This window comes from Symphalangus syndactylus, chromosome 8 (assembly GCF_028878055.3).
Source record: "Symphalangus syndactylus isolate Jambi chromosome 8, NHGRI_mSymSyn1-v2.1_pri, whole genome shotgun sequence".
Lineage (NCBI taxonomy): Eukaryota > Metazoa > Chordata > Mammalia > Primates > Hylobatidae > Symphalangus > Symphalangus syndactylus.
In genome coordinates, this window is record NC_072430.2 from 11973526 (window position 1) to 12000309 (window position 26784).

General features: G+C 54.4%; 2 protein-coding genes across 7 annotated transcripts in view; one reads left to right on the forward strand and one right to left on the reverse strand.

The window, feature by feature from the left end:
- Positions 1 to 26784, forward strand: part of BRF1 (BRF1 RNA polymerase III transcription initiation factor subunit) — a 79946-nt gene that overhangs the window by 40839 nt on the left and 12323 nt on the right. For 4 of the 5 annotated variants that reach the window (XM_055287951.2, XM_055287950.2, XM_055287952.2 and 1 more), the window contains 8 exons: positions 1851 to 1882; positions 5767 to 5839; positions 17674 to 17823; positions 19154 to 19247; positions 21329 to 21455; positions 21798 to 21837; positions 21927 to 22019; positions 26087 to 26353. In XM_055287951.2, coding sequence (XP_055143926.1) covers positions 1851 to 1882; positions 5767 to 5839; positions 17674 to 17823; positions 19154 to 19247; positions 21329 to 21455; positions 21798 to 21837; positions 21927 to 22019; positions 26087 to 26353 — 876 coding nt within the window. Of the gene's footprint in view, positions 1 to 1850; positions 1883 to 5766; positions 5840 to 9856; positions 11033 to 17673; positions 17824 to 19153; positions 19248 to 21328; positions 21456 to 21797; positions 21838 to 21926; positions 22020 to 26086; positions 26354 to 26784 lie in introns of those variants that run through there. The other variant, XM_055287954.2, reaches the window with a different exon arrangement.
- BTBD6 (BTB domain containing 6) lies at positions 7261 to 9821 on the reverse strand. Of its 2 annotated transcripts, none has more exons than XM_055287959.1 (4): positions 9263 to 9821; positions 9101 to 9191; positions 8879 to 8997; positions 7261 to 8717 (listed from the first exon to the last, which is right to left on the reverse strand). In XM_055287959.1, exons 1-4 carry the CDS (start codon positions 9634 to 9636, stop codon positions 7685 to 7687), a joined length of 1617 nt encoding a protein of 538 aa, XP_055143934.1. In that variant the 5' UTR covers positions 9637 to 9821; the 3' UTR covers positions 7261 to 7684. The 2 variants fall into 2 exon arrangements, with proteins under 2 accessions (XP_055143934.1, XP_055143935.1); XM_055287960.2 differs by having other exon boundaries at positions 9297 to 9398.

Below are 26784 nucleotides of genomic sequence, written 5' to 3' on the forward strand. Positions count from 1 at the left end.
GGTTCAAGCAATTCTCCCACCTCAGCCTGCCAAGTAGCTGGGATTACAGGCGCCTGTCACCACCCCTGGGTAATTTGTGTATTTTTAGTAGAGATGGGGTTTCACCATGTTGGCCAGGCTGGTCTCAAACTCCTGACCTCAGGTGATCCTCCCACCTCAGCCTCCCAAAGTGTTGGGATTACAGGCGTGAGCCACCGCGCCTGGCCCAATAGAGTTCATTTCTTAGAGCAGTCTTAGTTTACAGAAAACTTGTGCAGAAAGTACAGAGTTCCCATACGCCCCCTTCGATCCCCAGTTTCCCTGTGTTACTAACATCTTGTGTTAGCTGGTCCATTTGTTATGGTTGATGAGCCCGTCTTGCCAAGTTGTTGATAAGAAAAGTCCACACTTCACACTGAGGTTCACTCTTGGTGCTGTGCCTTCTATGGGTTTTCACAAATACACAATACGTGAACCCACCAGTGTGGAGTGGTGCAGAGCTGCAGTGTCCTGGAACCCTCCTCTCGGCCCACCCACCCTGCCTTTCCCCAGCCCTTGGTGGCCACTGACCTAATGCTGTCTCCATAGTTTTTCCTTTTCCGGAAGGTATATGCTTGGAGTCACACAGGATGTAGCCTTCTGGCCTCATTCGTTTTTCCTGTTCGTGTGCATTGGCTGTCACGGGCGTTTCCCCAGGTAGTTCTTACTGCTTTCCTTTGATGTCACTGGCCCCACCCCCGCCACCAGTCTTCTCATAGTGCTTCTTGCGAGTCTGTTGGCTGTGCTGCAGTCGGTCCTGCCCATCGTCTCGGCCCTCTGGGACTGCCCGCCTTCAGATGCACCTTTGTTCACGGGCCTCACCGCTCACGTCCCAGCCGTCCTGGGGGTTCTGCTCTGTGTCTGAATGCCCCTGTGCCCAGCCCTGGAACCTTCTTAGGGTGGGAGGCCTTGCTGTTCTGCATGGAGTTGCAAGAGAGGTCAGGGGCCTCCAGCCCAGGGCGTGGATGAGTGGGCTGGCGTCCTAACCATCTGACTGCTTGCGAGGTTCTTGCATGGTGGGGCTTTGCCGCTCTGGTCCCGGGGATCTTCCTTTGGATGCCTGCTCTGGACTCCTGATCTAGCTCCAGGAGGTGTCCTTAGTGACTTCTCGAAGCTACAGTGGGCCCATGAGTGATGTGCACTTCAGCTGTCTGGCAGGTTGTATTAACCAGTGACTTGTGTTTGATAACTTATGTATCCATCTGAGTTTTGAATCACTTAGGACACATTCTTGATCCTGTTTGTTCATCTGAACGAGGACAGGTCCCGTGTGGGGTCCCCAGCCCTGTCTCTTGAGCACAGCCCCCAGTGGTGCCCGCAGGCTCACTACTCACCACGGGGGCCCCAGGTCTGTGTTTCTGTCTCCCGGGAGGACTGCCTGACGCCTGATAGGTGCTCAGCAAGTGCCCTTGGGATGGAGCGTGAGTGCCCCTGTCTCTTCTGTGCTGTGTGCGGGCAGCAGAACCACCACATGGTGGGCACCTGACTGGGCAGGCGGGTGTGTGGGGGTGCACGCTCTCTCCAGGATCAGATGGAAGCCCCCACCGTTTCTGGTTCCCCTGACCTGGCTCCACATTCCTTGCAGTCCCTTGTCCTGGTACTGGGTTCACAGAAGTCTCACTTGTGCCTGGGGCTGGGAGGTTCTGATGAGGCCTGAGCGTGCCGCGTCTCGCTTCCATTCCACCTTTCCTTCCTGATCAGAGGTGGAGCTTGTATTTGGAGGGGCGACTCCAGCTCCCTGGAGGTGCAGTCCTGCGGTCCTGCCCATGTGAAGGTGGGCAAGTAACCTGAGCTTGCCAGCCACTCGACAGGATCCTTGACTCCTACTGCAGACATGCTTCTGGACCTCAGCGACCTGCTCCAGGTAGACAACCTCCGTCCTGCATCTTTACCCACCTGGGGTTGTGACCGGGGTACACCAGGTGCCTCCATGCATCTCAGTGGCCAGTCTGTGCTGCCTGCCTGGTCAGGAAGTTTTGGTCTGTAGGATGAGGGGCCTTCATGACATGGGGGTCATAGTCCGAGACTCGTGGGAGTGTGGGTCTCCATGGCAGGAGGGCAGCTGCCAGTGCGGGGCACGGTTGGGTGTTAGGCCTGGGTGAACAGTGAACTTTTGTCCTACACAAAGGAGATTATTTCTAATTAAAAAAATTTTTTGTGAGTACCTAGTTTGCTATAGGAGATTATTTATTTTGACCTTGCATTTTATTTATTTATTTATGAGATGGAGTCTCACTCTGTCACCCAGGCTGGAGTGCAATGGCGTGATCTCAGCTTACTGCAACCTCTGCCTCCCGGGCTCAAGCGATCCTCCCACCTCAGCCTCCCAAGTAGCTCGGACCACAGGTGCCCACCACCAAGCTGGGCTATTTTGTATTTTTAGTAGAGACAGGGTCTTGCCATGTTGCCCAGGCTGCTCTCGAACTCCTGAGCTCAATCAATCCTTCCACCAAGGCCTCCCTAAGTACTGGGATCACAGGCATGAACAACCATACCTGGCCTCTTGCATGCATTTTAAATTGTAGAAAAATCTTATATTACAGTCTGTTTGGAGACACTCACTTTCTGGGTACCACAGAAAGCATTTTCAGTTACATCTCTCTTTCCACATGACTGAACAAAGTGACAGTGGAAAGACCAACCCCAGGGACCCCTGTGCAGACAGGACACAGGGTGGGGGCACCGAGGCTCTGCAGGGACAGTGCTGGGGGCTGCACCACAGGTGCCTGGTGACCATGCTGCTGAGGACCCAAAAAGAGAAATACTGAAAACAGTTGTGACCACAGTGCAGCATTCATGTAGCTATCACTCCTCGAAGGGAGCTCTCTCCAGACCCAGGTGCCCACAGGGGTTCTGGGCACCCACGGGCTGTGCTGCCACCTCTGGTCCTCGAGGGCTTTCCGCCTTTGGCAGCAGCCCACAGTTAGGCTTCTGCCCGTGTCAGGTGGCACCTGGGGTCCTTGTCCTCCCAGCTGTCTTTATAAATGGCAACTCAGAAGCTACTGCTGAAATATTTTGTGGTCAAGCTAAAAATAGTCTGCTGGAATTGTGATAATCCAGCAAGTCCACATTTCAGATGCTCGGTGCAGGGCAAAACCATATGACCCTGGTTCCAACCCCACGACTTCCCAGGGAAGATGAGTGTGAGGGCCAGGGCCAGGGCAGCTGCTCCGGAAGTGGTCAGGCTCCTGGGGACTCAGATGATCCCATGACAAGCTCATGGAGTCTCCCTCTTGATCCCTGCCTTAGGGCAGACCCAGGTTGCTCACTGGCCTGGGCACACAGCTCATCAGACACCCACGAGGGCAGTCTGCAAGCAGAATACACCTGCTGCCCAGGAAGAGAGATGGCGGGCAGCTGGCCATGCCCCACCCGACCTCTGCCCTCAAGGAGCAGCCACTGTTAGACTGTTAGCAAGAGAATTTCCAATAAATGGTCCTCATACATGTTAGCAACTCTGTAAAGAACTGCATGTGTTTAGGCTGGGCGCGGTGGCTCACACCTGTAATCCCAGCACTTTGGGAGGCTGAGGCAGGCAGATCACCTGAGGTCAGGAGTTGGAGACCAGCCTGGCCAACATGGTGAAACCCCGTCTCTACTAAAAATACAAAAATTAGCTGGGCGTCGTGGCGGATGCCTATAAGCCCAGCTACTTAGGAGGCTGAGACAGGAGAATCGCTTAAACCCCGGAGGTGGAGGTTGCAGTGAGTCACGATTGCGCCATTGCACTCCAGCCTGGGCAACAAGAGTGAAACTTTGTCTCAAGAAAACAAACAAACAAAAAACTGCGGCCAGGTGCGGTGGCTCACTCCTGTAATGCCAGTACTTTGGGAGGCCGAGGTGGGCAGATCACGAGGTCAGGAGATTGAGACCATCTTGGCTAACACGGTGAAACTCCGTCTCTACTAGAAATACAAAAAAATTAGCCGGGCATGGTGGCAGGCGCCTGTAGTCCTAACTACTCAGGAGGCTGAGGCAGGAGAATGATGTGAACCCGGGAGGCGGAGCTTGCAGTGAGCCGAGATCGCACCACTGCACTCCAGCCTGGGCGACAGAGCGAGACTCCGTCTCAGAAACAAACTAAAACAAAAAAACTGCATGCGTTTTGCACACATGGCTTTTTAAACATGAGTTTCCATGTAAAGGCCCTTTGGAGATTCCTCACTTGCAGCGTTCAGGTCTCATCGACCCCTGTGTCTCTGGGATACAAGGGTGTGGGGTTTGAGGTGGGCAGGCAGAGGCCAGCAGCAGATCATGGTTCTGCCGTGGCTTAAAGAGAGATGTGGGATCAGGACGGTCAAGATGCAGGGGCCTGGCAGGAACCCAGCACAGGGGCTGGGGCACTCACACGTGACATGCGTGAGTCACACCTAGACACACTGTGTGTGTACACACATGCATATCTGCACACTGCATGCGGATGCACACACACACTACATGTGCTGACATGCCCCAGTTTGGTGAGCAGACCCCAGGGATTCCTAGAACCCCCAGAAACTGTGAGGAGGAGAAATTCCTTCAGAAGGCACACTCTGTGAGCCACCAGCCCTTGTGTTGGAGCCCTCGGATATAATGGAGAAGATGGAAGCTGCACCCCACTGGGGTGGGAGGTGACCAGGAGGAGCTGCTGTGGGGGCCCAGCCCTCCCAGCGGGCAGAGTCCCTCATCAGAGGTATCCCCCACAAGCGCTGCCTCTGGCTCTTACCTCTGTCTCCTGTCTCTAGCGCAGACAGGTCTCTTTGTGTGTGGTCCCTAAGGTCTCCCAGTACCCCGGAGTCAGCAAGCACCTGGAAGTGCCACTGGCGTGCCAGGACAAGGGGACTTGTCTAGGGGCCCATGAGCCGGGCTTGGTCAGGCGAGGGAATTCTTGGGGGGAGGCTAGTGGCAGAGGGCCAGACTGGCCAAGCCTGTGAGACCCGAGGGCCCCAGGGGCAAGCCTGGGATGAAGACAGCCAAGGGTGGGCAGGGCTCTTGCAGGCTCCAGCAGGGACCAGGCTATTCCCGCTCTGCACCTCATCCACACCTACCAGCAGACATTGCTCTGAAGTGTCTTCCCCCAGCCAGCAGGGCTCCTTAGGGGTACTCGGCCCACGGCAGGGCTGTGCACACGGTCTGCACACAGGCTAGAGTCCTTGTTTTGCTGAGGACAAGCAGCAGTGCTCCCATCACTGCCAGCCCTTGGGGTTGCCCCTCTCGGTCTGGGCCTCACCTCCACTGCCCTATGGCAGGTAGCCAAGGCAGGGGTGACAGGATCTGCGTGGATTTGGACCTAAGGTAGGAACGGTGCGGGGGGCAGGGGAGTCACTGAGGAACACAGATCTCAATCCCAGCAAGGGGGCTGAGGCCAAGACCCCTGGGCCCATCGGAATCTGGGCTGGAGGTGTGGCTGGTGGGAGCACATGTGGACAGAACAGGTTTTGTGTTCATGGGTGCGCAATTGTGAATGAAATGCAGCGTGCACCGTGTGATGATGCCCTGGGAGGGACCTTGCAGTCGGGTTTTCTTCTAAGCAGATGCCATCATTGGCGAGACGGCAGCATGGCCTTAAGCAGCAGCTTAGAGGAAGAAGGCAGGGCCCTGGGAGCCCCAGCAGCCAAGGGAGGACAGCCAGGCTTGCGGGTGTGGGGTGGCTGCTGCACAGGCCATCAGAGTCTTTAAAGACTGAACAAGAGATGCATTTTAAGAGAAAAAAAGCAAACATTTCCTTAAATACCAATGCTGTTTCTGGTTGTGATCTCTCCATCTCAGGTGAATGTGTACGTGCTGGGAAAGACGTTTCTTCTCTTGGCAAGAGAGCTCTGCATCAATGCGCCGGCCATAGGTAGGCATCTGGGTGAGATGCTGGGGTGTCCAGCAGGCTGCTGTAGGGATCAGCGTGCCAAATGTCCTTTGAACAGTGGAGGGAAATCCTGTTGAAGTACGGGACCCCTCAGGTAAGAAATGTTTCTTAAAGCTGCTAGGAGCTCAGCAATGTGGGGCCTTATTTTCTAAGAGTCTCGCTGTTGTCCAGGCTGGAGTGCAGTGGCACAATCATAGCTCACTGCAGCCTCAAACTCTGGCCTCAAGCGATCCTCCTGCCTTGGCCTCCCAAAGCACCGGGATTACAGGCATGAGACCGCATCTGGCCTGGGGCTTGCATTCTGCTGCAAAACCAGAAGGCCCGTTGTCAGTGCCCGTCAGGTGTGCAGGAAGGTGTAGACGGGGAAACATAAGTGCTGCGTGCCGGGAGCATCTTGTGTGGACAGGGTTTAAGGAACACACCTGGCACCAGGTGCCTGTGGACAGATGGGGACAGTGGGGCAGCTCCTGGTTGTGCTTTCCAGCCACAGCCCTCTTTTGTGGTTTTTCTGCCACTTTTGTTCTGAGTGCCCAGTGTGTGCAAGTTTGTGGAACTCCTGTATGCCTTTTCTTGACATGTGTTAGGTATAGGGTAAGTCCTGTCTCCCCCTCGAGGCAGCAGCAATGTTCATGCATGCAGAATCTAATCTAGTGGAAAAGTCTAGAAGGAAAGGATCTGAACAGCACTCACTGCCCGATGGTTCTGACCTACCGTTTCTTTACCAAGCAGATGACTGGTTTCCACGGCCCGCTTAGAGGCCCCTTTCTTACTTTGCCTGTCTGCATCTAGGAGCGTATGTCCTTGGGGTAGAGAAGCACCAGGTGGGGCTGGGTCACCAACAGGACTGAGCAGCATGGGCTGCAGCGGCAGAGGGGCAATGGCTGGGGCTCTACACTCGGCCCATGCCCTCTCCCAGGTGCCAAGAGGGGCCATCCCTCTTTTCAGGGGTCATACAGGTTTTCCAGAAGGCAACTGCCTACGGGGTATGCAGAGTGGGAGGACAGAGGCAAGGGGTGGGAGAGCCTGCTTCACCCTATAGTCCACTCCTGCAACAGGCTGTCCCGCAGCAGTGTCACAGCTAGCGACACTGTATCCCCAGGGTCCAGAACGCTGGGCCCAGCAGAATGCTCCCCCAACAATCTGTTCATAGGGTAGGACTCTGAGGTGCTAGTGATGCATTAGGACATAGAGACAACCAGGCACCTGGTGTTTCCTAGGGTGGCCCAGAAGCCAGCCAGCAACCCAGGGGACGGATGGGCTTCACCGGGGTGCAGTTTGCTCCTAACCACATAGCATGTTCAGCATGACAGGTTTTCTCCTCGGGATGGGAGGGAGCTGTTCTGTTGCATGAGAAAGAGAATACTCAACTGTACAACTCCTGTAGTCATTTACTGACACGTGGGTGTTATTTTAGGCAAGCTTTATTACAGAAGTCCACTATTTTAAGTGACTTTTTGCCGATTTTAGATTTGAAGGGAAGGTCTCAAGTTAAGCTTGGAACCACTTAGAATCCAAGAGGGTAGCAGGAACATCCAACCCCTCAAAGCAGGTGGCGTGGGTGCCTCTGGGAGGGGATCTGGGACCTGTCTTGAGCCCTAAATCTTCCTCCACCTGAGACGTGCACCCCAGTGTACCAGAAATGCCTAAGACTCCAATCCCCGGGCTCTGGCTGTGTGGAAAAGGTCTCTACTTTACACAGTCAAGCTTCAGCTGACTATGTGTCAAAGAGACAAGGTTAAGAGCAGCCTTTCATGGTGTCAGGAAGCAGTTAGCATCTTGACTTCCCCTCCACTCACTCACTGACCTGCTGCAGCCTCCCCGGGCACCTCAGGCGTAGAAAATGAGTTCAGGGATCTGCCCACCCTGGACCCCAGTCCCGTTGGTGCTGTCCGAGGAGCACTGGAACTGGAAGGCCACCTTTCCACACTGCACTTCCGTCATCCCCTCCTGCCCAAAGTAGCTGAGTTCGCTGCCGTCCAGGACGGCACTGGCCGTGTAGAAGGTGTCTTGTTCAACCTGGACCGGGTGTTCAAACCAGACCGGGAAGGTGTTACTGGATCCGTCTGACATGAACTTGGTCAGGTTCTGAGCCAGAACCACCCCGAGCCGCTTGAGCTCAATCTTCACGCTGTACTCGGCCTTCCCAGAGCTGGATCCATACAGGCCCAGCCCTGCAATAAATACCCTTCTGTCCACTGCAAACTGGATGCTGTCGCAGCGCCCGCGGTACCGCCACTGGTTGCTGCGGTAGGCAGAAGACTGGAATCGGTGGCACCTCTGCGGGGCGAGGCCCTTCCTCTTGGTCAGGGGGAAGTCCAGGCGGGGCTTGTTGGTGGCTGTGTACCATAGGAAGATGCTGTGGGTCTCCTCCAGAGTCAGGATGTCTGACTGTGCAGCGCCGTTGGCAAACTCCTCTAGGGTCATGGTTGGAATTCGGACCAGATAGAGGGCTCGCCCCAAAACATGCCTCTTGTTTCGTGGGGTGACCGGCAGCCCCTGCCTCTTGCACTCTGCCTCGGCCCAGTTCAGGACGGCCTCGAAGACCACCGCCTCCTTGGTGTTGAGGGCCTCTCGAGTGACAATGATCTCCAGCGTCTGCCGGTCTATCTCACAGAAGCCTTCGGACCGTAGGGCCATCTCGGCCTGTGCATCAATGACCTCCCAGCAGCGCTGCGTCAGCTCGGGCTCCTCAAACAGCCGGCTCTGGGACAGCAGGACACAGGCGTTCTTGGCTTCCAAACTTGTCTCCAGAAAGTTGACACAGGCTTTTGCCAATGCTGGGACGATGTACTTCTTCGCAGCGTACAGAGTGGCCAGCACCGTGTCGGCTTCCAGATCGATCTCATCACTGTACATGTACCTAGGCGAGGCAGGGCCCGCGTCAGGGGCTGGCCCCCAAGCACCCATTGCGGGGCTGGGCCTGGGAGAGGAGTCCATCAGCTCCTGTGTGCTTCCCCTCAGAAGCCTCGGGAAGCCGCCTAAAACGGACCCACCCGTCCTTCCCCAGTAGAGTGGACTTACTTTAACAGGATCAGAAAGGCTGCGGGCTCGACGTCTGGAATGTGAATTTCAGATTTGACTTCCGCCAGGTCTCCGTAGAACATGGCATAGAAGACGGAGCTGCCGACAGCCAGGACGTACTGGGAGGAGAAAGCGCCGCTGTGAGCCTGGCTCTCCCGCGGGCTGCGGGTCAGCCACACGGCGGGCGGGGCACGCGTTCCGAGAGGGGCTGCCGCTACCCACCTTGTGGGCGGGCACCGTCCTGGTCGCCCCCGGGGGCCCCACGACGAAGTGCACGTCAGCCATGAGCTCGTTGTTGAACATGAGCGCGTTCCTGCAAAGGCAGAGGCACGGGCTGGGGGCGTGGGCGCGTGCGGGCGCGGGGGCCGCGGGGCACGGGCTCACCTCTCGCGCAGCGTGGGGCGGCAGCACCGCCAACCGGGGCTCTCCTGGTGGTGGTTCCCGAGTGTGGGCGGCGCGGGCGCGGGCGGCGGCGGCGCGGGCGCGGGAGCGCTGGGCTGGCTGCGCGGCCCGGCCTTCCTGCCCACGGGGGCGCCGGCGTTGCTGTTGGCTAGGTCCGCGGCCGCGGCGCTGGCGGGAGCGTAGAGCTCTGCCGCCATCTTCGCGGGCGGGACGGCGGGGGCAGCCTCGGCGCCTGTGGACGCCGCGCCCCGCGCCCTCGCGCCGCGCCGGGGCCTCGGGAGCGGCTCTGCAAGTAAAAGCAAGGAGGTCAGGCACTGAGCGACGCGGCCGTGCAGGCAGGCTAGGGGCAGCAGCATGGGCGGCGGCGGCGCTGTGACCCGCGGGGCTGCCACCCGCTCCCCTGCCACCCCGCCCCTGCGACCTCCGCCCCTGAGACCCTGCCCGAGCCCAGTCTAGCGCAGCCCGGCCAGGCCTGGCCGCGGGGGGCGCCGTCCCGCCCGCCGGAGCCCGTACCCGCCGCGGCGCTGCTGCGTCACCCTGCGTCAGGGCCGCGCCCCCGCGCGACGACGCTGCCGCGCGGCCCCGCCCCCAGGCCCGACAACCTCGAAGCTGCTCGAGCTTCTGCCGGGCAACCGGCGCTAGACGCGCGCGGTGCAGAGGCCGCCGTGGAAGGCGGCCGCCCCCAGACCCGCAGTGCCATGCGCAGGTGCTTGCGCCCGTTCTTTAGTTAGCGAGCTTTTGGTTAGGAACGCAGGTAGACCTGCTTGTTTGGCCGTTTGCATTCCGGAGTCTGTGCCTCTGGCCGCGGCCTGTCGGATGGTCGCTGGGCTTCCTCGTTCGTTCAGAAATTTAGCTTACTGCGGACGCCAGCAGCCAGCGCTCGGAGAGAGCGCGGTCCACTCTGCTCTGAGGGCTTTACAGGGTCAGGCGCTATTTCCCCGCATTTTCCTCGAGGAAATGGGCACAGAGAGGTTAGTAGCATGCTGAAGGTCACACAGCCGGCGGGTGGGCAAGTCAGGATCTTGCCCTGGGCCTGCAGCCCTGGATCTTGGGCCCCAGGGCGCGCCCTGCCTCTGTGGCTCTGCGTGTGGATCGCAGTCGCAGGCTCGCTCCTTGTGGGGCCTCTAGCCTCCCAGCCTGGGGCTAATCCTGGGAGGTGCGTGGCATGGGGCGCTGGCTTTGCTGATGAGGAGACCAGACTTCAGAGGCCGTGTCACCTGGCCTGGGCCGCACAGCAGGTGCACGCCAATCTCGCGTGCAGACGAAGCTCCAGAGGCCTGGCTGTCAGGAGAGTTCCTCCCCGAGGACACACACGCAACCTCCTGGACCCCAAGGCTTTAGACTGTTAAAACTTCCATATACAGGAAACCCCACAGGACGCAGCCAGCAGCTCGGGCCATGGGTGCACCCGTCACCGCAGCCCTGGGCTAAACAGTGAACAGGAGCTCTGTGTCTCTGTGGTCGTTACAGTTGTAGGGAATGTTCCCCGGGAAGAGTCCTTTTCAGAAGATATTTGCTGTATTTTCAACAAAGGACTCTCCAGGATGGATGAGTAACTACAAGTCAGGAAGGAAAAGACTGACAACCCAGTTTTTTAAAAAACGGGCAAAGGACGTGAACAGACACCATGCAATGGCCCAGAGTGCACACATCATCATTTCTCCCAGGAATGGGGCGCCCGAGCCCCCAGGCGGCTGAACTTGTCACGTAGTGTTGGTGGAATGCAGAGCAGCTGGAGATCACCTGCTGCAGGTGGGTGCGTAACTGCACGGCCAAGCCGTTTGGAAAGCTGTAGCATATGCATGAGGGTCCAGAAAGTTCCAAGAGAAAGTGTGTGGATGCACCCGCCAAGGATACACCCACCGAGGCCACAGCTGCGATTTCATAGCGTGGGACCCCACTGGCAAAGACACCCTGACTGCTGTGGCCATGGTTTCTGTCCCAGCCGTCTGTTTCCATAGAAGAAGGTAACGGGCATAAGCAGTTTCCAGGAGAAATACAAATGGCCAGAGTGGAGACAGCCTACATGTCCATCAGCAACAGAAAGGATCAACAGGTTGTGGTGGGTCCATTTGGGGAATGCAGTGAGAAGGAATAACTTACAGCAACACCACCTGGGAGACGGCTGCCTCAGGGGGTTCCAGGATAGAACTGCTGAGCCGCCAGAGATAGTCAGCATCTTGATCTTCATGGTGGTGTGGAGTGTGTGAATAATAATTTTCATCCTTAGAAGCCACTCTTTGCACTTTGATTTTTAAATATGTTACAGTGTAGGCCGGGCGCGGTGGCTCACGCCTGTAATCCCAGCACTTTGGGAGGCCAAGGTGGGCGGATCACTTCAGGTCAGGAGTTTGAGACCAGCCTGGCCAACACGGTGAAACCCCATCTCTACTAAAAATACAAAAATTAACTGGGTGTGGTGGGCACCTGTAATCCCAGCTACTCCGGAGGCCAAGGCAGGAGAATGGCTTGAACCAGCGAGGTGGAGGTTGCAGTGAGCTGAGATCACGCTACTGCACTCCAGCCTGGGTGACAGCGAGACTCCGTTGACCAGGTTGGTCTTAAACTCCTGGCCTCAAGTGATCCACCCGCCTAGGCCTCCCAAAGTGCGGGGATTACAGGTGTGAGCCACCACGCCCAGCCTGTTCTTTTTTGTTTGTGATAATGGTCACCCTAATGGATATGAGGTAGTGTCATGTGGTTTTGATTTGCATGTCACTGGTAATGATGTTGAGCATCTACTCATATGCTTCTTGGCCATTTGCATGCCATGTTTGGAGAAACGTCTGTTCAAGGGCTTTGCCTTTTTTTTGAGACAGAGTCTCATTCTGTTGCCCAGGCTGGAGTGCGGTGGTGAGGGCACAACCGCAACATCCGCCTTCCAGGTTCAAGCGATTCTTGTGCCTCAGCCTCCCAAAGAGCTGGGATTACAAAAGTGCAGTTTGCCCATTTTTAATCGGGTTTGTTCTTGAGTTGTAGTTTTTTGTATATTCAGGATGTTAACCCCTTATGAGATAGATGGTTTGCACGTAGTCTCTTCCATTCCATAGGATATCATTTCTGTTAATGGATTCCTTTGCTGTGCAGACACTTTTTAGTTTGAGGTCATCCCATTTGTCTGTTTTTACTTTTGTTGCCCTTGCTCTTGGTGTCATGTTCAAGAAATCATTGCCAAGACCAATGTCATAAAGTTTTTCCCTGTGTTTTCTTGGGAGGGTTTTATGGTTTCAAGTCTGTGTCTGGGTCTTGCTTTTGTGTGTGATGTGAGGTAAGGGTCTACCTTTATTTGTAAGTGGATACCCAGTTTTCCCAGCACTGCTTATTGAAGAGACCATCCTTTCCCCATTGTGCAAGAAGTTCTTGTCACCCTTGTTGAAGGTCACCTGTCTGTCACTGTCGTTTCTGGCCCTGTCCCGTCCTGTCCTGGCCTGTTCTGTTCTGTTCTGTTGGTCTGTAGGTCTGTCTTTATGTCAGCACCATACTGGCTGTTGGGCTTTTTAATTCTTTTCTTGACCGTGGTAATTTATTTGCTTCTTTTTCTTACTAGTCCCTTTGCCTACTTTAAATAATTAATTTTGTTAATTTTTAGTTTTCTGTTATTTTACTTAGTTCATTAATTTCATTGCTTCCTTTATTTATTTATTTTTTTTTTTTTTGAGATGGAGTCTTGCTGTGTCGCCCAGACTGGAGTGCAGTGGCATGATCTCAGCTCACTGCAACCTCCACCTCCCACGTTCAAGTGATTCTCCTGTCTCAGTCTCCTGAGTAGCTGGGATTACAGGCGCGTGCCACCAGGCCTGGCCAGTTTTTTGTATTTTTTAGTAGAGATGGGGTTTCACCGTGTTGCCCGGGCTGGTTTAAAACTTCTGAGCTCAGGCAATCCACCTGCCTTGACCTCCCAAAGTGCTAGGATTACAGGTGTGAGCCACTGCACCTGGCCCATTGCTTCCTTAAATATACAAAGTGCTTAAGTTAATAAAGTTACCTGAAGGATTGAACTTTAATTTCTAATAGCATTTGGAGGTGAGGGGACTACTTGTTTTTGCTCATTTTTAGTTTTTTTTTGCACTTGGGGTCAAATGGCGTGTCCTATGTGCTGTTACCTGAAATATATTGAGGGTTTCTTTGTTCTATAATACCTGGTCATTTTCATAACTGTGCCACAGACACTGGAAAAGCATGATGACTCCATGGGGTACAGAATTTAGAACATCCTTGTCAGATTGAGCCTGTGGTGATGTGTCTTAAGTCGTCCCTTAGTCTTTTTTTTCCTAATCAGTCTGTCAAATTTCAGAGAACCGTGTTAAAATCCCCCATTATTGTGGTCTTGAAGGTTGTTTCCAGTGTTTTTCCTTCATTTAATTCTTCCTCTGTCACTGCGCGCCTGCGGGTTCCAGGCTGCTCGACATGTTTCCTTTCCATGATGAACTTCCTCTGTCACTGTGCGCCTGCGGGTTCCAGGCTGCTCGACATGTTTCCTTTCCATGATGAAATGCTCATGCCTGTCGCGTGCCACTCTGCCACTCTGCCACTCGCGTTTGCCCACTGTGCCGCCGCTGCCCAGCACCTCCTCCTCCACCCTAGTCACTGACGGATTTGTCTTGAAAAAACACCTTTTGCTTTTGTGTTTTTTGTTTTGAGACATGGTGTCAGTCACCTAGGCTAGAATGCAGTGGCACAGTCATGGCTCGATGCAGCCTTGACCTCCTGGACTCAAGCAATCCTCCCACCTCAGCCTCCCAAGTAGCTGAGACAACAGGTATGCATCACTACACGAGGCTAAATTTTCCATTTTTTGTAAAGATGGTGATCTCACTATATTGCCTAGGCTGGTCTCAAACTCCTGGGCTCAAGCGATCCTCCTGCCTTGGCCTCCCAAAGTTCTGGGACTCACAGGTGTGAGCCATTGCATCCGGCCCCAGATTTCTTTTTTAAGAGATGGGGTCTTGCTGTGTTTCCCAGGCTGACCTCAAACTCCCGGGCTCAAGCAGTCCTCCCACCTCAGCCTCCCAAGTAGCTAGGAATGTAGGTATGAGCCACTCTGCCTGGCTTGTCTTGAATTTTTGTGTGTTTGTTTGTCTTTTGTTTTTTTCTTTTTTGAGATGGAGTCTTGCTCTGTCGCCCAGGCTGTCGTACAGCGGCACAATCTTGGCTCATTGCACCCTCCACCTCCTGAGTTCAAGCAAATTCCCCTGTCTCAGCCTCCTTAGTACCTGGGACAACTACAGGCGCACACCACTACACCCAGCTAATTTTTGTATTTTTAGTAGAGATGGGGTTTCACTATATTGGCCAGGCTGGTCTCGAATTCCTGATGTCAGGTGATCCACCCTCCTTGGCCTCCCAAAGTGCTGGGATTACAGGTGTGAGCCACTGTGCCCAGCCATTGATATATTTACACAGTGTTTTTGAACTGAGTTTTCTATTTCAAGAATTAATGAGCATCAGGCCAGGCGCGGTGGCTCACGCTTGTAATCCCAGCACTTTGGGAGGCCGAGGCGGGCGGATCATGAGGTCAGGAGATCGAGACCACGGTGAAACCCCGTCTCTACTAAAAATACAAAAAATTAGCCGGGCGTGGTGGCGGGCGCCTGTAGTCCCAGCTACTCGGAGAGGCTGAGGCAGGAGAATGGTGTGAACCCGGGAGGCGGAGCTTGCAGTGAGCCGAGATCGCGCCACTGCACTCCAGCCTGGGTGAGAGAGCGAGACTCCGTCTCAAAAAAAAAAAAAAAAAAAAAAGAATTAATGAGCATCAAAGTCCCACACACATTAGTATATCTTTCTCTTTCTTTCTTTTTTTTTTTTTTTTCCTGTCACCCAGGCCTGAGTACAGTGGTACAATCACAGCTCACTGCAGCCTTAACCTCCCGGGCCCAAGTGATCCTGCTGCCTCAGCCTCCTCAGTAGCTGGGACTAGACCACACCCACTAATTTTTTTTTTTTTTTTTTCAGAGACAGAGTCTCACTATAACCTCCACCTCCCAGGTTCAAGCAATTCTGGAGTCTCAGCCTTTCAAGTATCTGGGACTACAGGTGCCCACCACCACATCCGGCTAATTTTTTTTTTTTTTTTTTTGTATTTTAGTAGAGACAGGGTTTCACCATGTTGTCCAGGGTGGTCTCGAATTCCTAAGCTCAGGCAATCCACCTGCCTTGGCCTCCCAAAATTCTGGGATTACAGGTGTGAGCCACCACACCCGGCCTCACACCCACTAATTTTTTTGTTTGTTTGTTTGTTTTTTGAGACAGAGTCTCACTGTGTCATCCAGGCTGGAGTGCAGTGGTGTGATCTTGGCTCACTGCAATCTCCGCCTCCCAGGTTCAAGCGATTCTCCTGCCTCAGCCTCCCAAGTAGGTGGGATTACAGGCGTGCACCACCACGCCCAGCTCATTTTTGTATTTTAGTAGAGACGGGGTTTCACCATATTGCCCAGGGTGGTCTGGATCTCATGAGCCCAGGCCATCCACCTGTCCTAATCTTCCAAAGTGTTGGGATTACAGGTGTGAGCCACAGCGCCCGGCCCCGGCCTAATTTTTAAAGAAATTTTTTGTAGGCCGGGCGCGGTGGCTCACACTTGTAATCCCAGCACTTTGGGAGGCCGAGGCGGGCGGATCACGAAGTCAGGAGATCGAGACCACGGTGAAACCCTGTCTCTACTGAAAATACAAAAAATTAGCCGGGCGCGGTGGCTCACACTTGTAATCCCAGCACTTTGGGAGGCCGAGGCCGGGCGCGGTGGCTCACGCTTGTAATCCCAGCACTTTGGGAAGCCGAGGCGGGTGGATCACGAGGTCAGGAGATCGAGACCATGGTGAAACCCTGTCTCTACTAAAAATACAAAAAAAATTAGCTGGGCGTGGTGGCGGGCGCCTGTAGTCCCAGCTACTCGGAGAGGCTGAGGCAGGAGAATGGCGTGAACCCGGGAGGCGGAGCTTGCAGTGAGCCGAGATCGCGCCACTGCACTCCAGCCTGGGTGACAGAGCGAGACTCCGTCTCAAAAAAAAAAAATTTTTTTTGTATAGACTTTGTCTCTGTATTGCCCAGTGTATAAACACATTTTTTTTTTTTTTTTTGAGACGGAGCTTCGCTGTTGTTGCCCAGGCTGGAGTGCAATGCTGCGATCTCAGCTCACCGAAACCTCTGCCTCCCTGGTTCAAGCAATTCTCCTGCCTCAGAGTAGCTGGGACTAGAGGCATGCACCACCACGCCCTGCAAATTTTACATTTTTAGGAAAGACGGGGTTTATCCATGTTGGTCAGGCCGTCTCGAACTCCAGACCTCAGGTGATCCGCCCGCCTTGGCCTCCCTAAGTGCTGGGAATTAACAGATGTGAGCCACCGCGCCCAGCCTATAAGCATATTTTTTATCATTCTTTTTATTTCTAGCTCCGATGATTGTATCTTATTGAAAATCATTTAAAATCTTAGCAATTATTTTAAATTATCTTATTTTTTTTCTCCCAATAATATCTATTTTAGCAGCCAAATCACCAAAAATTATTTGTTTTTATCTTTAGTTGTGGATGCATAGCGGGTGTGTATATTTATGGGGCACATGAAGTGTTTTGATGCATGCATGCAGTGTGTAACAATCACGTCAGGGTAAATGGGACATCTTTCACCTCAAGCATTTATCCTTCGTGTTACAGACACCCTCAGCTGGAAAGGGGGGCCGCGTTGTGGATATGAACGGACGCAAGTCATAGCCACCTGAGCCTGGTGGGGCACAGCAGGGCCCCGTGGAGTCACATCACGGCCTCATGCTCGGCATAGGGGAGCACTGCTTAGGTCCATGCAGTCGCTCAGGGCCCGGGCTGCACAGCGCCCAGCCTGTTCTGCTCCAGGCATGTCCCCCGCAGCACTGTGCCGTGCTGGCAGAGGTGCACAGCGCCAGGCCTCAGTGTGCACACACAGCCCCCGTGGCACTGCCATGCTGGTAGAGATGCCAGAAGTGGGTCATCCTCTCACCCATGAGTGTCAGCTGATGCCGGCTGGCTGGCGACTTGTGTACCCAGCCCACGCCTGTCTTGCTCTAAGAGTCCTGGGACTGTTGTTGGGGGTGGTGCTGTCTGCATGGTCTGGAGGGAAGGCTGCTGGGTGTGAGCCCCTCTGTGCCCTGAGCAGGGCGGCCATGCAGTAGGGGCACGCTGCCTGGCCCTAGTGTGTCTGCAGCAGGCTGGCTGGCAGCAGGTGGCCAGTGGCTCCCCTGGGTTCAGTGCAATGGCTGCCCCAGCTGAGGGTCAGAGAGGCTTTGTCCAGGGGAGGGGGACTGGTGCGGGGCCTGGGTGCCTGGAAAGACAAGTGCAGGTTGCCCCACCCCTGGGCTGCGTGGGCCGCCTGTGCACGTGCTATGGCACATCGAGGTGGGCACTGAGGTGCTGTGTCTGCTGCAGATCCGTGCCTGTATATTCCACGCTTTGCACACCTGCTGGAATTCGGGGAGAAGAACCACGAGGTGTCCATGACTGCCCTGAGGCTCCTACAGAGGATGAAGCGGGACTGGATGCACACAGGCCGGCGCCCCTCGGGCCTCTGTGGAGCAGGTACAGCGGGCCCTGCCCGCCTGGGGGATGCTGGCCTGGGTCCTGGCTTCACACTTCCTGACTCCTGAGTGCTGGTGGGCTGTGCCGTATGTTTGCAGAGCACTGAGAGCTGCCTCCAGCCTCCTGGGGCTGACACTGGCCTGGCCCACCGGAGTCCTCAGCCCTCCAGGACCTCCTGGCTGCCCCGTTGGCCTCTGCGTGTCCTGGCATAAGGGGCAGAACCCTCAAGGCAGAGCAGCCTTCACCCCAGGTTGCCTGCTTCTGGAGTGCGGCTGCATGGCCATCCCTGCCTGTGGTCTTGTGGGGCCCGGCTCTTGATGCAGATAGTGGTGTGGCCTCTCTCATCTGAGATGCTAGGTTGTTGCTTATGAGGGTGCCACAGGGCTGTCAGGCTGTCCCCCGCCCCCAGCTGGGCGACTGTTCTAGTTGGACCTCTGTGACCCCCCCAGGTTGCAGCTGTCACTCAAACTCTCACTTTGCCCTCGGTGCTGGTGGGTGGATGTGGCTGTGGCCTGGTCAACTACCCCAACCCTGGAATTGGAGCCCCAGGTTGGCAGGGCCCTCACTCCTCACCAGGGCCCTTACCGTCGTGCCCACAGAGTCCACTCTACCCAGCAGGCCAGGTACCAGCGTCCCTGCACTGCAGGATTCAGTCTACCTGAGAAGCCGTTCCATCTGGACACATGATCTCCATGTTTGCACTGGAGGTTCTGGGCCCCCTGCAGCCTTGGTGAACCTGTGTCAGCTGCCAGCTGTGGCCTCGCCCCTTTCCTGCCCAGCCTGGCTCCGCATCCTCAGAATCCCCAGCTCCCATCACAAGCTGTGTTTCCTGCACAGTCATCTTAAAGTTAGTTGGTTTGCTTTGAGGGATTACGTGAAGCTCTCGGAAACCTTCGTTTTAATTTTCCTTGATTTGAAAATGGAATGGGATGCAGCCACCACCCACAATAAGATAGAGAGGGTCTCGTCGTTCAGGAGTAGCCATGCCAAGTGAGGGTCTCACTGCCTGGCACAGACACATCTTCCCAGGTCATCATCTCCCTGACCGGGATCCGCAGTGTTGTCCTGGGCCACCACAGGTGTGCTGTCGCCCTGGTTCCCAGCCATGGTTGACGAGGCCCATCCGGGTCATCATCTCCCTGACCGGGATCCGCAGTGTTGTCCTGGGCCACCACAGGTGCGCTGTTGCCCTGGTTCCCAGCCATGGTTGACGGGGCCCGTCCAGGTCATCATCTCCCTGACCGGGATCCGCAGTGTTGTCCTGGGCCACCACAGGTGTGCTGTTGCCCTCCCAGCTATGGTTGACGGGGCCCGTCTCATTGCTTTCCAGCACTCCTGGTTGCAGCCAGAATGCATGACTTCAGGAGGACTGTGAAGGAGGTCATCAGTGTGGTCAAAGTGTGTGAGTCCACGCTGCGGAAGAGGTAAGGGGCTCTCATTCATCTCATTCTCTTCATGGCATGAAGAGGCTTCGTCATTCCAGCTCAGGCCTGCTTGCCAGAGCAGGCGCCACCTCCTAGGACCCTGCTGTCCCCCCCCGGCTGTTGGCCGGGACCTAGCCCAGCCCCGGTTGCACTATGGATTGGACATGCTGGTGGGCTGCCTCGCCTCCCTCCAGAGAGTTCCCTGCTAGTCCTTCTGGGGCCGGCCCTGTCCCGTGGAGGCATCCTCCTCCTCTGATCCCTGTTCCGATCCCTGTAATTTTTTTTGGGGGGGGGGACAGCTTCGCTCTGTCACCCAGGCTGGAGTGCAATAGCGCGATCTCGGCTCACTGTAACCTCTGCCTCCCGGGTCCAAGAGATTCTCCTGCCTCAGCCTCCTGAGTAGCTGGGATTATAGGCGTGTGCCACCACACCTGGCTAATTTTTTAGTAGAGACGGGGTCTCACCATGTTGGTCATGCTGGTCTTGAACTCCTGACCTCATGATCTGCCCGTCTCGGCCTCCCAAAGTGCTGGGATTACAGGCGTGAGCCACTGCGCCCTGTGTTTCTAAGTTGAGGTGGAGGGTGATGTGTCAAGTTGCCCTAAGTCACAAACAGGCAGGAGGCTGTCTTTGACGTCAGAAGCCTGGTCCATCTCCTTTTTGGTGTGACCCATCCTGGACTTTGAGAGCCCAGGTGACCCCTGTCCCAGTGAGAAGCCAGAATTCCGCAAGAGGTCCCCGCATCAATGAAATGAGTGGCGCAGCAAGCCAGGCAGGCAGGGGCGGGGCTTTGCAGCCCTGCTTTGCTGGGTGGTATTCGTCGGGGTTCCTCACAGCTCACCTGCACCGGCAGCCCTGTTTCATAGACTTTGACAAGGTAAATGTGACAGTGGAGTTGCTGCAACCTGTAACTGCTGTGACATTTATCACAAATCTTAAACACAGGGCTGCTGTTTTTCAGCTGAGATTGTGTCCTGTGGCATTTTCCAAAAGCAGCTGTAAAGTATTTCACTTTAGACATCTGACCATTGATTCTGTAAAAAACCTTTGATTAAACATGTTGGAGGTTGTGTAGCATGTAGAGACGTTCGTAAGAACTGAGACCCATGGCTCACAGGCCTGCAGGGCGCCTTCCTGCCCGACTGCCAGATGCTGAGGTTCTAGCCCAGCCTCCTCTCCTCAGGCCTTCTTAGTCTTCCGCCTAGGATTGGGGTCCTCTGTGAGTGATGAGGGTGCCTGTGGGCCTTTCTCCTAGTGAGCACAGGTCCGGGCAGGATCGGGTAGGGGTGGAGAAGCCGCCAGAAAGGACCTGGGCGCCGAGGAGCAAGGCCTGAGTGCGAGGCCCCGTGGAGGAACGTCTGGCAAGCACAGTTCATTTATTTGTTTTTATTTTTATTTATTCATTTTTTTGACACAGAATTTCGCTCTTGCCGCCCAGGCTGGAGTACAGGGGCATGATCTCGGCTCACTGCAAGCTCCGCCTCCTGGATTCAAGCGATTCTCCGGCCTCAGCCTCCCGAGTAGCTGAGATTAGAGGCTCCCACCACCACGCCCAGCTAATTTTTGTTATTTTTAATAGAGACGGGGTTTCACCATGTTGGCCTGGCTGGTCTCAAACTCCTGACCTCAGGTGATCCTACCACTTCGGCCTCCCACATGCTGGGATTACAGGCATGAGCCACTGCGCCTGGCCTTTTATTTTATTTTTTATGTATTTTTTGAGACAAAATCTCACTCTGCTGCCCAGGCTGGAGGGCAGTGGCGCTATCACAGCTCATTACAGCCTCAACCTCCTGGGCTCAAGCGATTCTCCCTGACCTCAGCCTCCCAAGTAGCAGAAACTGCAGGTGTGCACCACCATGCCTGGCTAATTTTTTTTTTTTTTTTTGGCGGGGGTAGAGACAAGAGTCTCACTGTGTTGCCTAGGCTGGTCTGGAAGTCTTGGACTCAAGCAATCCACCCACTTTGGGCTCCCAAAGCGCTAGGATCACAGGCGTGAGCCACGCCCAGGCGGAAGCTCAGTTTTAAACAGCTGTTTTCAGAGCCACCAGCTCCATTTCCCATGTCCGGCTCCATTTTAGGCTCACGGAATTTGAAGATACCCCCACCAGTCAGTTGACCATTGATGAGTTCATGAAGATTGACCTGGAGGAGGAGTGCGACCCCCCCTCGTACACAGCTGGGCAGAGGAAGCTGCGGATGAAGCAGGTAGCTTGGCCTTGGTGTCTGTCTGTGCTGGGCTTGTCAGCCTTGAGGGGAAGCCGCACACCCCGACTGGGGTGGTAGCAGAGCTGGTGCCATCCCAAGGCCTCATAGCCGCTCTTCAGTGCTATGACCAGCCAGGGCCCGAGGTTCCGGGATGCAACTCACACAGACTCTGGGAAGTGCCACCTCTTCCCGTGGGGGACACAGGCCCATAGCTCCGCCTTCACCGCTGCGTACCCCTAAGTTCTAGCAGCCTGTGGTCCCTGGGGCCCACGGGGCACCCCGGAGACTGCGCTATGCACCAGGGCCTCCCTTCACTAAGCCTCTCGCCCTGTTCCCTTTCAGCTTGAACAAGTCCTGTCAAAAAAACTGGAGGAGGTTGAAGGTAACCAACTGATCTTCCCATACAATGCTTCTGTTTTGTTGGGAAAATTGATTTTGTGCTGACTTCTTGCTTTTAACTTATGACTTCAGGTGAAATATCCAGTTACCAGGATGCAATTGAGATTGAACTAGAAAACAGCCGGCCAAAGGCCAAGGGGGGCCTGGCCAGCCTGGCGAAAGATGGTGAGTCCACTGTGCTCGGCCCCTATTCAGACCTTTAAAATGTGCTAGAGTCTCAGCAGATCTCTTCAGGATCAGAAAAAGACCTGGAAAGGGAAGGGGATTATCTAGAGAATGTGAGTTTGCCACTGGTCACGGTGGCTCACGCCTGTAATCCCAGCACTTTGGGAGGCTGAGGCGGGCGGATCATGAGGTCAAGAGATTGAGACCATCCTGGCCAACATGGTGAAACCCTGTCTCTACTACAAATACAAAAATTAGCTGGGCGTGGTGGTGCATGCCTGTAGTCCCAGCTCTGCGGGAGGCTGAGGCAGGAGAATCACTTGAACCTGGAAGGTGGAGGTTGCAGTGAGCCAAGATGGCACCACTGCACTCCAGCCTGGGCGACAGAGCGAGACTCTGTCTCAAAAAAAAAAAAAGAAAGTTTTCCCTACAAAAGACAGCTTTGCAGGGCCATTTCAAAATATGTCAAAGACATTTTGGGGTAAAATATTTTGATTTCTTTCAGGGCCTGCTACCTGTCTCTGATGTTGTACTAGAGTCAGGTTGGAATTTGGTATCTGTTGCTACAAAGTCTGGCCAATCATCAGATCTCTGTTTTGACGTTAATGCTGATGAGCTGCGCCTGAACTCTAAAGGGAGGGTGTATAAGACGGTATAATGAGGCGTGTCTGACCCCGCCCCCTCTTCCCATCATGGTCTGAACTAGCTTTTCAGGTTTCTTTGGAATCTCCTTGGCCAAGAGAAGGGATCCATTCGGTTGGTTGTGGGGCTTAGAATTTTGTTTTTGATTTGTATTCTGTACTGTGTTTTTTCACTTGGGGGTTAGTAGGAGCCACGAGAGGGCCTGAGAGCAGAGGCAGGTGGTGGGGAGGCTGTTGTAGGAACCCAGGGTGAGAGACCTGGCCCAGCCTGGTCGAACTCTGGAGGTACTTTTGGGGCAGAGCCAACAGTCCAGGGAATGTGGCAGCCGGAGCCCCCAAGGCTCCTGGCACCTACGGCCTGGGCCCACTTGCCCGGGGAGGGGTTTCTAAGAGGCTGCTCTGTCCAGAGGTCATCACCCGCTGACATCTGCTCTCGGGATCAGGTGCTTTCCCCCAAGAAGCCATTCCTCACCATGGGGACCCCTCCAGGACTCAGTGCTAGCCAGGAATTTTTTATTGGAACACATTCAGAAAGCAATCTAAGACTAGGGAGTGGGTCAAGCATGGTGGTTCATGCCTGTAATTGCACACTTTGGGAGGCAAATACAGGAGGATTGCTTGAGCGGAGTTCAAGACCAGCCTGGTTAGCATAGTGAGACCCCATCTCTACAAAAAATAAAAAAATTAGCCGGGCATGGGAGTGTGCGCCTGTAGCTGCTCGGGAGGCTGAGGCCGGAGGATCATTTGAACCCAGGAGTTCAATGTGCAGTGAACTATGATTGCACCACTGTATTCCAGCCTGGGCAGCAGAGCCAGACTGTCCCCAGTACACACACAAAAAAAATCTAGAGTGGGATGTTTTAAGATGAGTTTTGCCAACTTTAAAGGAAGAAGCAGAGGCAAAATTAATCTACATAATTTATTTGGGTCAAGCTTGAGGATTGCAGCTGGGGAGGACATATCACATTGCCCTGAATATACACTCTGGTGAGCAGCAGTTACACATGGACTTTTTCTTTTTTTGGAGACAGAGGCTCACTCTGTCACCCAGGCTGGAGTTGCAGTTGCATAATCTCAGCTCACCACAACCTCCACCCTCTAGTTTGAAGCAATTCTCCTGCCTCAGCCTCCCGAGTAGCTGGGACTACATGGAATACGCCACCACGCCCAGCTAATTTTTGTATTTTTTGTAGAAACGGGGTTTCACCACATTGGCCAGGCTGGTCTCGAACTCCTGACCTCAAGTGATCTGCCCACCTTGGCCTCCCAAAGTGCGGGATTACAGGAGTGAGCCATCCTGCCCAGCTACAGATGGATTTTTAAAGGCAAAAAGGGACAGTGATTGGATAGATACAAAGTTGTTTGTCAGGAATTCTCATTGGCCTACAATAGTAACGTTCATTCATGATTGGCTGTACATCGTTAAACTATTGGGTGCGGCATTATTAGGTTAGTTTGGAGCTACTTGTGGCAACAGCAAGCGGTTTCAAGAAATGAACATGTAGCTCAAGGGGGAGGGTTCACATTCCTCCCGTGAAAGTTCCTTTCTCAGTCTTTTAAATTTACCATTGGGTGATTCTTAACAGCTTTATTGAGGTGTAATTGCCTTACGAAAACTGCTCATATTTAAAATGCGCCCTTTAATTTCTGAACTTTGACGTCTGCACACACCTGTGAAGCCATAGTGACAACCAAGAAACCCACAGATCTGTGGCTCCTGCGGGGTCCACAGGCCCTTGGTCACCACCCCCCTCCTGCCCCAGTCCACCAGTGAGCTACTTTTTGTCACTATAAATTAGTTGTATTCTGTAGAATTCCGTAGGAGTAGGATCACAGTGTATGTTTTTCCCTTCGGCTTTTTTCACAGTGTAATTATGTTGAGTCATGCGTCAATGGTTTGTTCGTTTGTATTGTGACGTGCCAGTCGGTAGTCCTTCAACACGCTGAGGGTGTGTAGCCATTCATCTGTTGGAGGACATTGCACGTTTGGGGCTGTTTCAGATGTGCTCCTGAACGCTCGTGTACAAGTCCTTGTGTGGATGTTGATTTCCTTTTGGGTCAGTTGCTGTGGAGTGAAATTGCTGGGTTATGTGAAAGGCAAGTGTGTATGTCTTTTTTTGTTGTTTTTGAGACAGGGTCTTACTCTGTCACCTAGGCTGGAGTGTAATAGTTCCATCATAGCTCACTGCAGTGTCAACCTCCTGGGCTCAAGCGACCCTCCCATCTCAGCCTCCCAAGTAGCTGGGACTGCAGGCGGGCACCACCCCACCCAGATAATTTTTACATTTCTTCGTAGAGACAGGATCTTGATATGTTGCCCAGGCTGGTCTGGAACTCCTGGGCTCAAGTGGGCGGCCACCAACTTGCCTATCTTTAAGAAATGATTAGGTTGTCAGCTGGGCACGGAGCCTCACGCCTGTAATCCCAGCGCTTTGGGAGGCTGAGGTAGGTGGATCACAGGGTCAGGAGATCAAGACCATCCTGGCTAACACAGTGAAACCCCATCTTTACTAAAAATACAAAAATAGCCGGACGTGGTGGCAGGTGCCTGTAGTCCCAGCTACTCGGGAGGCTGAGGCAGGAGAATGGTGTGAACCTGGGAGGCGGAGCTTGCAGTGAGCGGAGATCGCGTCACTGCACTCCAGCCTGGGCGACAGAGCGAGCCTCCATCTCAAAAAAAAAAAAAAAAAAAAAAAAGAACTGATCAGGTTGTCTCCGAAGGGGTGGCGCCATGCATGGAAGCACGAGGGAGCGTGTTCCTCCCTGCCTGGGAGGTGCGGCCTGGTTTTCCTTTCAGGGCTAGACATTCTGATGGTTGTGAAGGAGGAGCTTGGGTGGTTTCATTTGCATTTCCTTCAGGACTGGAGGTCTTTGTATATGTTCGTTTACCAATATGTCGTCTTCGCCGGAGCCTTTGTTCAGATCTTTTTCCCATTTTTTAATTGGGTTGTGTTTTCTTGTGAAGTTTTGGGAATTCTTCATCTGTTCTAGATTTAAGTCCTTTATCAGTTATGAGATTTGCAGATAAGCCTGTGGGCTGTCTTCATTGTCTTAACGATGTCTTTCAAAGGACAGTTCTTAATTTTTTGGAAATCCGTTTTATCAGTGTTTTATGGATTCTGCTTTTAGAACCATTAGAAACGTTTGCCTTATCCAAGGCCACGAAGTTTTTCTTTTACGTTTTTGTCTGAAATGTCTGTACTTTAACTGTTCCCCTAGGTCTGTGATCTGCTTTGAGCTAACTTTCGTGTGCAGTGCGAGGTGTGGGCTGAGGCTCGTTCTTTGGCACCTGACCTCCAGGCACCGTGCACTGACAGCCGTTCTATGGGTTACCTGGCAGCTTGATAGCGTTGTTTTTTGTCACAAAAGTGGGCACCCTGGCCGTCTGCCTGGTTAACAGGTGGTGTGTGGATTGTGTACACCTAGGATCCGCCGAGGACACCACGTCCAGCTTGTGTGGTGAGGAGGACACGGAGGACGAGGAGCTGGAGGCCGCGGCCAGCCACCTGAACAAGGACTTATACCGGGAGCTCCTTGGCGGTACCCCCGGCAGCTCGGAAGCAACAGGAAGCCCCGCGTGGGGCGGCAGACCTCCGGCCCTGGGGTCCCTGCTGGACCCCCTCCCCACTGCAGCCAGCCTGGGCATCTCAGACTCCATTCGCGAATGCATCTCCTCTCAGAGCAGCGACCCCAGTGAGTTCTGATGGGGCCCTGGGGGGCGCTGAGGTCATCGGGAGAGCTTTCAGGCGTGTCCCTCTCGTGGGGAGAGCCGGATGCTGCCATCCTCTGTTGGGAGGTGTGGTGTTCTCAAGCGGTGGGTTTGGGTGGTGGCACCACCAGTCCCCCCAATGGGGCTGTGTGGACGTCAGTGGTCTTGGCGTGAAGAACTGGGTGTGTGCCGACGCCAGAATGCAGTGAGTCTCGTCACCCTCACTGGGACCGCCTTCAGGTCACGGGCCACGGAGAGTGGAGCCCACAAGTTGTGTCCAGGAGTCCCATGGGGCAGCTCCACCCCGCATCTGCTTGTCCAACATGGTCAGGGGAGTGTCACTTGCTGAGCTTGGGCACGGCAATGACGAGGCACCCCTGCCCCATAGTGCCCAGGCCAGGCCACCATGCCCATC